The 15,194-nt window shown below is 35.4% G+C and overlaps 1 protein-coding gene and 2 long non-coding RNA genes across 5 annotated transcripts; all 3 read right to left on the bottom strand.

Annotated features, from left to right (window-relative positions):
• Positions 1–844: 844 nt before the first annotated feature.
• LOC139192851 (uncharacterized) lies at positions 845–1,524 on the bottom strand. Its single transcript, XR_011577332.1, has 2 exons — positions 1,234–1,524; positions 845–1,002 (listed from the first exon to the last, which is right to left on the bottom strand). It is a non-coding gene; the product is annotated as an uncharacterized lncRNA (long non-coding RNA).
• Positions 1,525–2,192: 668 nt separating this feature from the next.
• LOC103403604 (uncharacterized) lies at positions 2,193–4,922 on the bottom strand. 2 transcript variants are annotated; one of them, XR_011577331.1, is made up of 6 exons: positions 4,427–4,922; positions 4,237–4,281; positions 3,968–4,048; positions 3,749–3,846; positions 3,578–3,636; positions 2,193–2,714 (listed from the first exon to the last, which is right to left on the bottom strand). It is a non-coding gene; the product is annotated as an uncharacterized lncRNA (long non-coding RNA). The 2 variants fall into 2 exon arrangements; XR_011577330.1 differs by having other exon boundaries at positions 4,423–4,912.
• Positions 4,923–10,850: 5,928 nt separating this feature from the next.
• On the bottom strand, positions 10,851–15,194 carry LOC103416733 (uncharacterized). Of its 2 annotated transcripts, XM_008354956.4 has the most exons (6): positions 15,100–15,194; positions 12,774–12,904; positions 12,578–12,641; positions 12,256–12,329; positions 11,699–11,761; positions 10,851–11,610 (listed from the first exon to the last, which is right to left on the bottom strand). In XM_008354956.4, exons 4-6 carry the CDS (start codon positions 12,262–12,264, stop codon positions 11,332–11,334), a joined length of 351 nt encoding a protein of 116 aa, XP_008353178.2. In that variant the 5' UTR covers positions 12,265–12,329; positions 12,578–12,641; positions 12,774–12,904; positions 15,100–15,194; the 3' UTR covers positions 10,851–11,331. The 2 variants fall into 2 exon arrangements, with proteins under 2 accessions (XP_008353178.2, XP_028951984.1); XM_029096151.2 differs by lacking the exon at positions 15,100–15,194 and having other exon boundaries at positions 12,817–13,038.

The following is a 15,194-nucleotide window of genomic DNA, read 5'->3' as shown; positions in this document are numbered from 1 at the left end:
GTCATCACATGTGAAATTGGTTCATACCCGCTCACTGCGCACTCTTGTATTTAGGCACATTTAGGTTTAAATTTATTCACATTTTCCACATCAATACATTTTATGGCTTCACCACCTTCCAGGCGTCGGCCAACACAGCACAATTTGGAGTCCTAGTGGACATCCCGGGTTGGGGTGTGTTAGCAGATGCTGTGCAAGGCTTTCTTCAATATCATCTCATATTCCATTTTCATCTTTCTTATATGATACAATAAATTGTTCAAATTCAAATGTAAATAAGAGAATCTGCCACTATACTATTACAGTTGCTAGTCTTGAATAATAATGCAAGTGTAGCTTCTCTCAATCGAGAACTTCATCAAATGGACAATAATAAAGTCTAATGTAATATGTAAAAAACTAAAAAAAAAAGAAAAAGAAAAAGAAAGCGATCATTTGAAGGCATCGTAATGCCTTTGCCATCGTACACTGGCATCATTTAATTGATGCATCTATTGTTCAATGAAATCATTTGCTTGGCTAAAAAAGTTAAAATACAATAAACACAATGCTATCCCATTTATGAGAAATCATGTAGAAGCAAATGTAAATGATAATGGAAGCATGACTGCGAATGAGAAACACAAACCTACCAAAAAGAAAACCCATTATAGCGTGCAAAGTACTTGCATCGTATTTTTTGATTGCATCATCCATTTCACAACACATTAGAAAAACATTGTTTGGAAAAGCTTTGCTATGACGATTAGGTTTTGCGAAAACTAATACGAAAAAAAAAATAAAGAAACAATTACTGAAAAGACAGAATAATGGCCTACTAATAACAAAATACACTTCTCAACAATGAACACGAACATGTGAGTTGAAATTTTGAAACATTCGACAACAAAAAGAAAGAAGCAAAATTAGAAGAAAAGAAAGAGATGCTCACTCAAAAAGAAAGAAGAAATAATAAGGCTTCTTCTCTTCGGCATCCAAAATTCCATCGCTGACTCCTTCAACCTTAAACATATTTAAAATACAAAATGGAAAAACCCCAAAAGAAATCATGACATAGAATTAAATCATCCAAGTAAAATTAGACCATGGACACAAAAAGAAATGAAAGCAGTTTAATTTGACTTAATCAGTGAAAAAAATTATAGATCTAGAGAAAAAAATTACCCAAAGTTCAACTCAGCACAAACATAAGAAAATAAAAGCCAAAATTATAGATATAGAGTAAAAAATTACCCAAAGTTCCACTCAGCACAAGCATAAGGGCCAATGTGAAGGTGAGCATAGAGTCCTGCCTTCTGTATGGCCTTGAGAAACCTCACCAGATCATACATCCCTTAAAAATTGTACTAAAACCCAGCATAAACCTAGCAAAACCCCAGTAGGTGATATTAACTATAAAACCAAATGTACAAAAGCATTCGTTTGTAGATCTAAATTCATATCCCCTTTATACTGGCTCCAAGGTGGTTTTTGTCGTAGCAATGTCCAAGACAGTGCACCCAAGACTCCTTATATCCACAGCAAGGTTTGCACCACTTGACTTTTGTATAATCTGGGCAAGCAACCGAGATGAAGACTTAAGTAAAACCATCAAGAAGCATGCCACGGAGGAGAAAAATACAGTACAAAAAAACTCACCCTCACACACTTATCCTATGAAGCTCCATTTGATTGCTCTAATCTTCATTAAGAAGATTGGTACCTATCATGATACATTAAAAACTTCATTTAATTAAAGAAAACAAAAGCCAGAAAAGTAGAAATCCAACACAATTAACGTAAAGAGAAGCATATGAAATCATTAAAATAACATAATAATACTACAATGTAATCAAACAGTGATTCTTCGACATTAAAACTAAAGCCAAACAAACGCATAACTTGTTAAATTGGGGAAACAAAAACCCTTGAACTTTGTGCATTGAAGCATACATATAGTCGCGATGAAGAAGTGACCTACGTCGCTCAAAACCACTTTACGCAACGCAGGTTATACGTTTCGCAAAAACCGATGTTGCGCAAAATAATTTTGCACGACATAGGGACCTACGTCATGCAAAGTAGTTTTGCGCGACATAGGTCACTTCTTCGTTGCGCAAACCATTGTTTTTTTTTTTAATTTTTTTAGGGGCAAAAATATTTTTTATTTAATTTTTAATAAATATTGTAATTAAATTCTAAACAATAATTAATAAACCAAGAAAAAATATTTAATTATAAAATATATGAAAATATACATACAATATAAAGGAAAAAACTACAACAAGTAGTCTTCTAGGCTTGATGCATCAGGCTACTGGGTATCGACTAGGCGAAGTGGTTGGGAGGTCGAAGGTAGAGCAAGATCAAGTGCTAGCATCAGGATTTGGAGGCCGGACATCTGTAAGGCCAGTAAGATCATACCAATCTTCTCATCCTGGGTTGAAAACTGGACTATAATCTCGGCTTCCCGGGCTTCCCAAGCTGCTGCTTCGGCCTCCTGTGCTACTTGTTGGGCCGCAAGCTGACCTTTTAGGGTTGCCACTTCCTCGATCTGGGCGATGACCTGTCCTGTGGTCGATCTGGAAAAGGAGGCACCCATCTCACAAACCCACGCCTTCCCCATACACCGAACAACCTTGCCATGACGACGATCGAGCTTCTAAGCAACTACAAGAAGTCACCAAACTAGGAATGCTATATACCACCAGAAATCCACTTGCAGATATGATTCACTAGTCACAACAAAAATATCCAATTTCAGAAAACTGCATCGAACCAAGTCCTAATATTTCACCAAACACAAAAAATAAAATCCAAGAAATGCCCTCATAAGCAACAAACCATATATATCCAAACCAATTACCAATGCATATATTTAAAGACAACCGATTAAAACAAATTAACCAACAAACCAACCCATATAAAAAGATAATGCGAAAAGACAAAAGCAGCAACAGAGGAATATTTGTACTAGTAATTCTCTGAGATAAGCCAACACTCAGCAAAATCCAACAAATGCCAAGATAAAAACAGGTTATCCTGAATCTAATCAGAAGACCAGGTATGCTCAGATTGAGGAACTAAGGTTAATGCACAAGAAAAACGAAGAGAAATATACTTGGAAGGGAATATTTATCACAATCTAATCACCGAAAATAATGCAGCCTGTTTTAAAATTTCAACAAATGCTTAGAACAAATTGCTGTCATGAACACTAACAAGACTGTCTGCTAAGAGAAACATCAAAAATAAGAAATCAACAAAAGATCAACTACTTATATATCAACCGGAATTACGATCCAATTCAAAAGAATTGGGGTTTAACTCCATGACTATGTCCATTTTTGCTTTTGGGAAACGACCCACTAACTGAGCATGGGCAACATGACCATAGAATCCAAGGGAGAAACTGCGGAGAAAGAAAAAAAAAGACTTACGTCTATCTCCGGTATTGTAACCCCTTAATACTAAATTGACCTCTGATTTATTAGTCAACTTTATCTTCAGATAAGTAATCAACTATGCATTTTTACATGAAAAGAAGTAAGCTTTCTCCAAATTAACAAGGATAATGGAAAAGGGATTAAAGGCTCACGTGGAATTGATTCACCAACCCATGAGGTTTGTCCTTCGAGAAACTGAAAACCCAGATACCTTCAACATATATATATATATAGGGAAACAACATGAGCATATTGCCAGACTTCAGTGTTTATAACATTTCATATTTTTCTAAAAGAAAAGAGGAAAAAAGAGAGCTACTAACGATGAATTGGCCAAGTAAGTTCTTTTATATTTAATCATGATGGAAGGGTGGTACTTGGCAGAAAATCCAAAAAAGGAAACAGAATCTTGTTTTCGTTCCTGGCATATTGATATAAACAAATAAATAAGTTTTCACATTGTAGAAGAAGTTAAGGGAATTAATTCTTCAGCAAAAAGAAAAGGAGACCACTAATTCTGAGCGTTTGAGACAGCTACTTACCACGCAATCCCCAAAGAGGAAAATATGTAAAATACAGATTCCCAGCCCAGATTTTGGATAAGGGGAGGAGCTAGAAGAAACCTGCAAGAAGTCCAATGCTAGAAATGGGTACCAATGAACGCGGAGTGCACAACAAATATAGACATAAGAAAACTAAATCTTATTTAGAATGACACCAAAAATTAAAACATCCTGATGTTGTATTCAGAATCTCAGATTCGACTTTCCCCTTTTCATTTTTTAATATAAATAAATAAATAAATCCAGACCACGAAAGACAAATGCTACAGCAACGCTCTTCCAAAGGTATTGTCCTGCACCAGGTAAAAGATTATTAGGATTCTCAAACACAAAGAAATGGACCCACTAGACAACCTGAATTTGAACAAAACAATGCTTCATGAACACCACCTATGAATCTATGATGGACAAAACTAAATATAAGAATGTCATACACGCCTGGCAATAAGGTCTGTTGCGGCGGATGGGGAAATGCCTTCTCCAATTCCAATCAAAACCCACTTCCCCAGACCCAATGAGCTTGTACCTCTGAGGTACGTTATTCCACGGCGGCCAATCCCAATCAAAACCCACTTCCCCAGAACCGCTTTCCTGACTCAATTCCCCATCAGAATCGGACCCAGAACCCGAACCCGCCCGTTGGACCTTATCCACCGGTAGCCCATTGACCCTCTTGGTTTCTCTGACGCCTTCCTCCTCCTTAATGCTACAAAGCACTCTCAACTCCAAGTTGTTCTTCGAAGGAAACCGAAGCAAACGACGTCGTCTGGGTGAGCAGAGGGGAGATTGTGAGCTTGTGCTGTGTGAAAAAAAAGCAGGAGGAGCACTCGGCTCTGAGCGTGAGCGAGACGGAGTGAGAGAGAGGGCGAGATGAGCGAGAGGGGAGAGAGACCGAGTGAGCCAGAGGGAAGAGAGAGACAGATGGGTGGGTAGTGACTGGAGGGTGGTATTGGTACGATTACCGTAGTATGCATTAATTACCGTACCAAATTTTTAGTATGTTAAAATTTATTAATATTACTGTATCAAACTTTCGATATATCGAATTTTGGCATGTCAAAAAGTTCGGTTGGCATAATATGGTAATGATAATTACCACTTTGTTTTGGGTATTTGGTTTTTTTTTTTCCAACCCAATTCAAGGCCCAAACGTATTTTGGCCACTCTCTTTGGGTTTTTAAAACTTTTTTAATTAATTATGAGAATTTTATAGAGATTCATTTAAGAAAAAGAAGTAAATAGATGAAAGAATTGCTAAAAGAACTTAGCATCCTTAAAAGAAATAGTACAAAGATTCCTAAATTTCATCTTTACATTCTTTAAAATTGTACAAAAATTAACTTGATATACGAAGCCAGGGAGAAAGACAACCCAATTTGATGAAGGAGAAGATGAGATGGACTGCGAAGAGAGAGTCGTCGGAACGGGATCAACAAAGATGAAATCCATGGCAAGATGAGTGAAAATATGAAGTCTCAACAGAGAAGGCTTAGGCTTTTTTATTGAGAAAGTAGGGGTTAGAGGGTGAGAGGATGATTTTGGATAAATGACTAGGAAAAAATTATAGAAGTGCATATATAATGATAATAATACATAATTACATATATAAATGAATAAATAAATTATATAATATTAATAGGAATGGTATGGTACGGTATACCATTGATAATAATTTTGAATACCATCATCATACCGAAAATGTATGGTACGGTACAAATACCGTACCATTACCAATGATACAAATTTTTTGGCACAAATTTGGTATGGTATGGTTGGTAATTCGGTTAGTATGGTAATTTGGCAAAAAAATTCACCCCTAGTCTGGACTGTTTTCCAATTGAACCGTAAAAAAGCACCAAATTTTTTCATTTAAACCACCAAAATTTTAACAATTGCGCGACACAGTTATAAATTCTGACGTCGTGCAAAGTGCTTTTGCGCAACGATCACATTGTGGTGTCGAGCAAGGTATTTTTTTTAAAATTATTATAAAATTTACTAAAAATTGACTTTACTCCCTTCAAACTCAATTTTTTTTTACATAAAACCCACAATAATATATTTTTTCTAACAAAACCCATACCCAAACTACAGTAATAAATTTAAAGCTACTAAATAAATATACATATTGTCACAGCCTGTTCTGAGAAATAATGATCGTTGTTGTGAAAAGACGAATTTACCCTTGAGCGTCGGGTGTGTGTTTGTATTTTAGGTTAAGAAATTGGGTCAATTAGTTCTATCCCTAACTCATTGGACCCAATTAGAACTAAAAGATTAAAGAGTTTTGATTGGTGTGCATTTGGGAACCACTCACACATCCATACCCTTTCTCTCTCTTCTCTCCCGTACTCACTCTCTCCTCTCTCTCCTCTGTACGGACAACCTTGGACCAAGCCAAATCTTCATAGATCGAGGGTGTGAAGCACACCATTGTGTTCCTTGTTCCATTACGAGTTCAAAGGTACCCATTTCAGGTAAGAACTCGTCCAATATCAGGTTGAAAACTCAAGCTCCGAGTTAAGCACTATTCATGAACTGTGGAATGGTTATGTTTTAGGACAATCCAAGCTCACAGCGAGCTCTAGGAGGTTCTCACGAAGCTTGGAGTGCTTTGTTGGCTCGGTTTTGACGTCGGGATCACGAGGTTCAAAGGTGGCTGGTTTTGATAGGATTTTCCCGACGAGTTTTCGAGGGATTTAAAGCTCCAAAGAGGTATAACCTTCTTCCTCTCGTAATTTGTGGCATTTTGTGGAAAATGATGCAAAAACGAACGAGAAAAAGGCAGTTACAGGTCTGCCCATAATCCGGCGCCGGAGAAACTGTTCCGGCGTCTGGAGGTTGAAGATGATGCGCGTGAGGTCGTGCCTTCCCTGGCGCGTGAGGGCGCGCGAGCCACTAAAAAATTATTTTAAAAATATCACGATGTTCGTGAGGTTGTGTAGGTCACGTTGGTATATTCAAATACCAAAATTGAGTTTTGTATGAGAAGTTATTAGCTAGTTTTACCTATGTGCTTTAAAATAACGTTTTTATAGTTAATTCGCATATAGGTGAGATGTATCTCGAGGACAAGCGTATCCAAGGGCGACCTTTCGACATACCAGTGAGTGGGCTTTTGGTTTTTAGTATATATTATATACTTGATATTTTCCCAGAAAAATGTGTTAAATGATAGTATGCCATAATGCCATGCATATAAGTTTATAATTCATATATAAATTGGTATGTGATGCTTTATATATAAATGTAGTGCTGTGGACGCACAGGTAAGCTCAGGTAAGTTGTGTTTGGTTATTTAAATCATCGATGATGCGATATGTGATTGAATAATGTTGAGCTCAATAAACTGCACTTAGGGTGATTGTGATTTAGCCATAGATATGGCACATGCCTGTTTATTATGTCACATCCCGCACCATATGCTCATATTGGATCCAATTTAGGTGCACAATCTTGTCGTATAGACCTTTATTATGGTTCCAACTCGTAGGTGACTAGCGATTTATCGCCCAGCTATTATGTGAGAGTAGTATTGAGCATGATTGTATTACACCCATTATTGTCGTATAGACCTTTTGTTTGGTTCTGACTCTTGTGTAGTATATTGCCGTATAGGTCTTAGTAGTGACTCTGGTTAGAGTGACTTTTGGAGCTATGAATTCAACCGTACAGACTACCATAGGGGTTTCGGCTCATATGTTATATTTCTATGAAATTATCCTTACCTGAATTGCTTACTCTATTATATCTTGGCATGACATATATATATGATTATGATTATGTGATACATGAATTGAATTGATATGATTTATTATATATTTATGTATATGCTTATATCTTGATTCTGGGAAAAATTATACATGTTCTACAGCGAGGGGTTAGTTATGTTGATAAATGAAATGGTTTTGTAAAACATTTGTTTTTGACCACTCACGTTTTCTGTTTTGCGTCCCTCTAGGTTTTAAGTAAGCTTGCTGTTGGTAGCTTGAGGACGTTGGTAGTTCTGACCTATCTAAATAATAGTAGGACATTTCTGGTACTGTATAACTAGTATTTGTCCTATTGGACTGCACCTAGACTTATTATGCTCTGATTATGAGTGTTTACTGTTGTAACTAACTCCTATCACTTCCTGTTTAGTAGTGCACTCTAGTAATTTGGTTTTTAATTATTCGTTATTTCTTATCTTTATTGCTTCCGCACTGTGCACATGGATAAGTCACTCTCACGTGACACCCAACATGCCTTGATCTTGGTCAGGGTGTGTCACATATCATTCAATTTAAGTGTTATACGTACAAAATAAATAAATTTAAATCTATTTAATATATATATATATACACACACCATTGAATTTGTTGGGATACGAATTCTACAAAACTAATTTCAACGATCCAACCGTCAAACTTGTTTGTACATGCTTTAAGATCGCATATGCAAAAAATCGCAAAAAAAAACATTCAGAGATCAAGTAACAGGACAAAACTTTTCTACGGTTATCAACAAAAAATCATGATTTAACGGTTATTTTAACTTTGATTTTGATGATTTTTTACAGCTACACTACTTGATCCTATATCAATACAATTAATGAACTCAATTTTCAATTTAAAATATTTACACTAGTTGATACCACAAAATCTTATGTTATACTTAATGAAAGTATAAATAAACTCTTAAGTGTTAGTGAATCTATTGTTTTGATGGGATACGCATTCTACGAAACTAGTTTCAACTATCCAACCGTCAAACATGTTTGTATATACTTGGAGATCGCATACGTCAAAAATAAAAAAACACAAACATTCAAAGATCAAGTAATGGGACAAAACTTTTCAACGGTTATCAACGAAAAATCACAATTTAACGGTTATTTTCACTCCGATTTTGATGATTTTTTACAGCTACACTCCTTGACCCTATATGAATACAATGAATGAATTTGATCTTCAATTTAAAATATTTACACTAGTGGATACCACAAAATCTTTATGTTATACTTATGAAAGTATAAATAAACTCTAAGTGTTAGTGAATCTATCGTTTTGATGGGATATGCATTCTACAAAGCTAATTTCAACGTTCAACAGTCAAACTTGTTTGTATATACGTCGAGATCGCATACGCCAAAAATCGCAAAAAACAAACATTCAGCGACCAAGTAACGGGACAAAACATTTCGACAGTTATCAACGAAAAATCACGGTTTAACTGTAGTTTTAACTTCGATTTTGATGATCTTTTACAGCTACACTCCTTGACACTATATGAATACAATGAATGAATTCGATCTTCAATTTGAAATATTTACACTAGTGGATACCACAAAATCTTTATGTTATACTTAATGAAAGTATAAATAAAATATAAGTGTTAGTGAATCTATCATTTTGATAGGATACGCATTCTACGAAGCTAATTTCAACGATCCAACCGTCAAATTTGTTTGTATATGCTTTGAGATCGCATACGCCAAAAATCGTAAAAAACAAACATTCAGAGATTAAGTAATGAGACAAAACTTTTCGATGATTATCAACGAAAAATCACGATTTAAAGGTTATTTTAACTCCGATTTTGATGATTTTTATAGCTACACTCCTTGATCCTATATGAATACAATGAATGAACTCGATCGTTAATTTAAAATATTTACACAAGTGGATACCACAAAATTTATGTTATACCACAAAGTTGTTGACTTTGCGCGACGAAGGTGTGCATTTGTCGAGCAAAATAGCTTTGCGCGACGTAGGTGCACCTTCGTCACGCAAAGCAGTTTTGCGTGACCGTAGTCTTCGTCGCGCAAAACAAGGTGCATCTACGTTGCGCAAAGCTATTTTGCGCGACAAATGCATACCTTCGTCACGCAAAGGGGTTTTGCACAACAACCCCATTGTGGCGTCGCGCAAGTTATATTTAAAAAATATATATATATTATAAAATTTACTAAAAATGTGACTTTACTCTCTTCAAATTCAATTGTTTTTTTTTTTACATAAAACCCACAATAATATCAAGTAATGGGGCAAACCTTTTCGACAATTATAAACGAAAAATCACGATTTAACGGTTATTTTAACTCCGATTTTGATGATTTTTTTTCCAGCTACACTCCTTGACCCTATATGAATACAATGAACTACTTCGATCTTCAATTTAAAATATTTACACTAGTTGATACCACAAAATCTTATATTATACTTGGTGAAAGTAATAAAAACACTTTGCGTGATGCATTGGTTGGTATGTCGCGCAAACAACCTTTGCATGACGCATTGGTCCACTCTGGTGTCGCGCAAAGTTATATTTTTACAATTCAAATGCCATTCAAAATCCAATCCTAACCCCTCTGACTTCTTTTCACGCCAGATGAAGATGGACAAGCCATTCCATCTATCTGTGAAGCAAAGGAAAATGCATCCTATTAGGAAGATATTCTTAGGGCTGGTTTGGTATTGCTGTGCTTTGAAAAAAAAGCTGCTGTGAGAATAATTGGCTGTGTTGTGAGAATAAGCGGCTGTGAAATAAATCAGCAGAGTGTTTGGTAAATTTTTTTGTAAAAGTGCTTTTGGAAAAAAAAAAAGCAATCTGATAGTGGGTCTTTTCATTAAAGGAGCACTGTAGCTCCATGTGCTCTGAAAAAAAGCTAGTTTTCCAAAGCTGCAAATAGCAGCTTCAGTTTTTTCCTTTGATTTCAGCTTATTCTCATAGCAGCTTCCAAAATAAGCCCTTTTTTTTTTCAGTTTGCCAAACACCTAAAACCCTCACAGCTTTTTTTCATGGGTGCTTTTTTTTTAAGCACCTCACTCCCAAACCATCCCTTAATCTAATATATATGTTGATTGTTGACTGTAATACATGAACAAATTATCTAATATATTAACTCATATGTTCACAGCAGCTTTATTTACAAACACAAAAGAACAATGTACAACAACTTTGTAGTCATAGAATTGTTAGCAGAAAGCTAACCAGACTCTGATTCTTTACATGAAGAACAAAGTGATCGATCTAAAGCAGAAAAGTATGGAGCTTGTTGGGACGTTCTTTTCGGAGTTTGAGAATTCTCATCCTTCCTTGAGCTTAATGGTGAAGTTTGTGGCATGAGGTCCAACAATCGAAATCTTTCACTGCTTATTTGTTTTGTGGAAAACAAAATATCGGGATCTTGCATGCAGTTTATGTGTATCTTTCTTGTACAAAATCAATACGGCTGATCTTCACTCAAATAAACTAAGACTTCATCCTAAAAACTTGACTTATAGCCAAAGTGAAAGGTAAACCTGAAGAGATAACGAAAAAAAGGATGGGAAGCAAGAGGTCTGGTGGAAGCAACTTTATGGTACTGGTGAGGTTGCATATGAAGAGTCCTCTAGAGGCGGGAATGGGGGTGCTGATGAGGGCGGGGAAATGGAGAGCATCTTGGAGACGCCGATGGGGCTGGTTAATAGGTTAGCTTCGGTGACTTCTTCATCATCTAAATACACAACATCATGCATTGTTAGCTGGTGGTATTCCTCAATTTCCCTAAGGAACCGATTCTCGCGTGCATAAACTGAATTCTCGTTAGCTAATCGAGCCTTCTCTGCCAAAAGTGTCTCCAGTTGAAGGCGGATCTGATACAATCCCATATATATACACCTCAGAAACATTTCTAAATTACATTTATTAATCTAAGAAGAAAACATTGAGAAAAGAACATACAACAGTTTCTGGATTATGGGGGGTTGCAATCATAAGGCACTTATCTTCATTTAAACGGCTCAACTGCAAAAGGGAAAAGACTAAATTAACTGAAAGTGGACAAAACAGCTTTGCGTAATGCGGGTGCACCTATATCGCACAAAGTTGTGAAAAAGTGGTAAAGCATTGTTGGTTTGGCACCAAAATCTTGCGCGACGCACAAAACGTCACGCAAACGGCCTTTGTGCAACGGCACTTTGCGCAACGAAGATGGCGTTGCCAAAGCTATTTTGCACGATGTAGGTGTACCTACGTTTGCGCGATGCCAGTCTTCATCGTGCAAAGTCCCTTTGCGCAAAGGCTGTTTGCGCGACGTTTTGTGTTTTGCGTCCCGCAAACATGTTTTTGTACTAATGATACATAATTAACTTATTTACCCTTTAAATTTTTCATTCCGACTATTGAGCCACATTGTGAAACACAGTAAACTGAAGCTCAATTGACAAATTACATTAAATCTAAATATTGAATTGCAAAAACCAACCATTGCCATGTAATAAATAGTAAAAAAATTGTACCCAGTTCATCCAATTCAATCTTGATCGGCTCCACACCAAGCCTTCTAAGCAACGATTTGACCTCGGATGAATACCTTCAAAGACAATTTGCAAAAGAAAAATCCAATTCAAATTTCTTGAAAAGAAACCAAATTTACAACAATATCAACACCCAAATTGTAAATTTACGTGTTTTTGTCACAATGCTTTGATCCCAAATTATGTTCAGACATTTTGATGTGAATATCTCCACATATGCATATAATATTCATTATATCAAAAAGGGAGTTACGGTTACTTTGTCATGGCGAAGAAAGGGAAAAAGGTTACCGCAATAGCTTACTGTTAGTTCTGTTATTTCATGTTACTGCAAGCTTGGAGCCACTCGGGGTTACCTTCTCCTTACTCTGCAATCAGACTGTTTGGGTTAATATTAAACACTTCCAAATTCAAACAGTTTTAAAAGATATATTAAAAAATAGTACCAATTAAAGAGAAAGAAATGGTAAGTATAAAGAAAGACGAGTGTGTGTACGGACCTAGAACTTGTGCAACAATTTTCAGAGGCTGTGTAATCCTTACATAGTATTATTCAAACTGCAGACAGGTCACAGAAATCTGACAGCTTATGAATCGTCTCTTGAGCACCTGGGAGTGGGTGGAACTCGGTCTTGGGTAAGAACCAAAATATCGATAATATCATCAATATTATTGTTTTTATGAGATAACGATATTATCACATTTATCCTTTAATTATCGTTCATATCGTGATAATATCGATAATATCACGATATTATTAATAATATCGCGATATGATCGATAAGGGTTATGCTTTATCGTTTGGGCTTCTGGTCCTTTTTATAATCCCTCCACCAGCTTCTTTTTTATCACTTGGGCGATGTGGGACAACAGCAACAACTCTAATCTCACAATTGTATTGTGACGCTTTCCCATTCAACAGCCATCGGGTTTATCCAACAAAATTGCGTTTTTATTATGGGTAATGATCTTTTGGACTTATATGAGTTGCAATTTAGTTTTTCAATTACCCACCAAAGAATTTAAGGCTACTTCGATTTATACATTTTAGGTTGGGGAATGAATTTAATGATGAGTACTAATTTTCTCACATTGCACCATTAGAAAAATATCATATTGATATACGTCTTTTGGTTATTTGCTAATTTGATTGTTCTCCAGAATAATGATATGATAGGCATTCGATTCATTTGTGGGCTAACGAGGGAAACCAAACTAGCACATATGAACAAAAACTCGTCATCGTAGAGCTTCGGCTTCTATTCAAATTAGTAACATGAAAGGAAAACCAATCATACAATTTAGTCTAAATGGTGGAAGTGACGTTTCTACCTTATATTTACTACATCATAAATTTAATTAAAAACCTATAATTACCTAAGTAGAACCGTTCATCTCATTGTGGCGTCTTCGATTACCAAAACATAATCATGTACTATGTCTATATGATTTTTGTTTATACCATATTTAGGGCCTCGTATAAATACTCGGGAGACTTAAATGTAATTATGTGATAAAAGAAGGGGCAAATATGTAATAAGTGAGAAGTCCTTATTCTATAAAAGGACCCCTCACCCTCACAATTAGGGGAGGCCAATCTCTTAGGCCATGGAAGGGCTCTCTCACCCTCAGAAGCTCTCTCCATCTCTCTCCCTCACAAACAGATAAATACAATAATCAATGTGGACGTAGCCCAAATCTTGGGGTGAACCACGATACATCTTATGTCATTTACATTACTTGCAGATTCACGGCCGGATTTACGTTGTTCCAAGACCTCCGGTTTTGTGCATCAACAATTTTGTATTAACACGTTGGATAAAAATATCACTCAAAATTTTGATATGGCTTTCAAAATTGACCAAACAATTTTCTTTTTTCTCGAAACTAGATGATGTAAAATGTGATTAACCAAATTATTATTATTTTAAAAAAATAAAGAAAAATTAGTATCCGATCCCTAGTTTCTAATGTTCATTGACTAAGATCTTATCAGTTTTTATATTTTGATCAAAGTCCCTAGTATTAATGAATTACATGCAAGTTACATAACTTTCATAACAAAAATTAGTAATTGATTTAGAGTTTTAATACTCACATCCTTATTAAACTCCTAATTAATTTTCAATTCAAACATTTCAAATCTATAAAAAATAAAATAAGAATAAGTTTGTACCCATTAATTTTTATAAAAAAATTGATATGTACCCGTTATAAGAATAAGTTACTCATGTATCTTACCATGCAATATATAAAGTGTAAAATATTGTACTAATTCATTATATATAAATGATTATGGTGTGTTTAAACTTCTTTCATTAATTACTACATATCTTTTACACTCACACTGTTTGCCAGCTCGCTATATAATCAACTTAAATCAGTTAAATCCATCATGCAATGCATTTCCTTCCAATTTTTTGTGATAAACTAATAAATAATTGACTAAATAAACATCTTGCAAAGTTTCAATAAAAATTTCCAAGTTTTTCTTACAATTTCTGTGGTTTTTATTCAATTTTTATCGATATCGATAATATCCCGATATTTTTATCGAAATTTCCCTGTTTTTGGACTACCGATATTTCCGATATCATCGATATTTTATACCTTGGTCTTGGGAGGCAGATTCTTTGCCTTCCCACTTCCTGTGCCCTCCCGTGCCTTTCTTGTTGTGTGGTCACGGTTAAGCCACGTCAACATTTTATATTACTATTTCTTTTTGTCTTATTATCTCTATAAAAAAATAATATAAAATATTAATGTGACTTAACTGTGACCACACAAAACAAGATGGCAAAAGAAGTGGGAGGAGATAAAATCTACCTCCCTTGAAATATGATGGTTTAAAGAACTAATTAACACGAATATCGGCTGTCAAAACAAAGTAGATAACCAATCATGACTATGCTTAAAAGAAA

This window comes from Malus domestica, chromosome 16 (assembly GCF_042453785.1).
Source record: "Malus domestica chromosome 16, GDT2T_hap1".
Taxonomy (NCBI): domain Eukaryota; kingdom Viridiplantae; phylum Streptophyta; class Magnoliopsida; order Rosales; family Rosaceae; genus Malus; species Malus domestica.
The sequence above is the reverse complement of the archived record's forward strand: the minus strand, read 5'-3'. Positions and strand labels throughout refer to the sequence as shown.

Excerpts from the sequence above, each read along its gene's own strand:
- LOC103416733 (XM_008354956.4), bottom strand. Across the intron at positions 11,611-11,698 it reads CCCATAATCCAGAAACTGTT|ATCCGCCTTCAACTGGAGAC; the intron begins GTATGTTCTTTT and ends GGATTGTATCAG.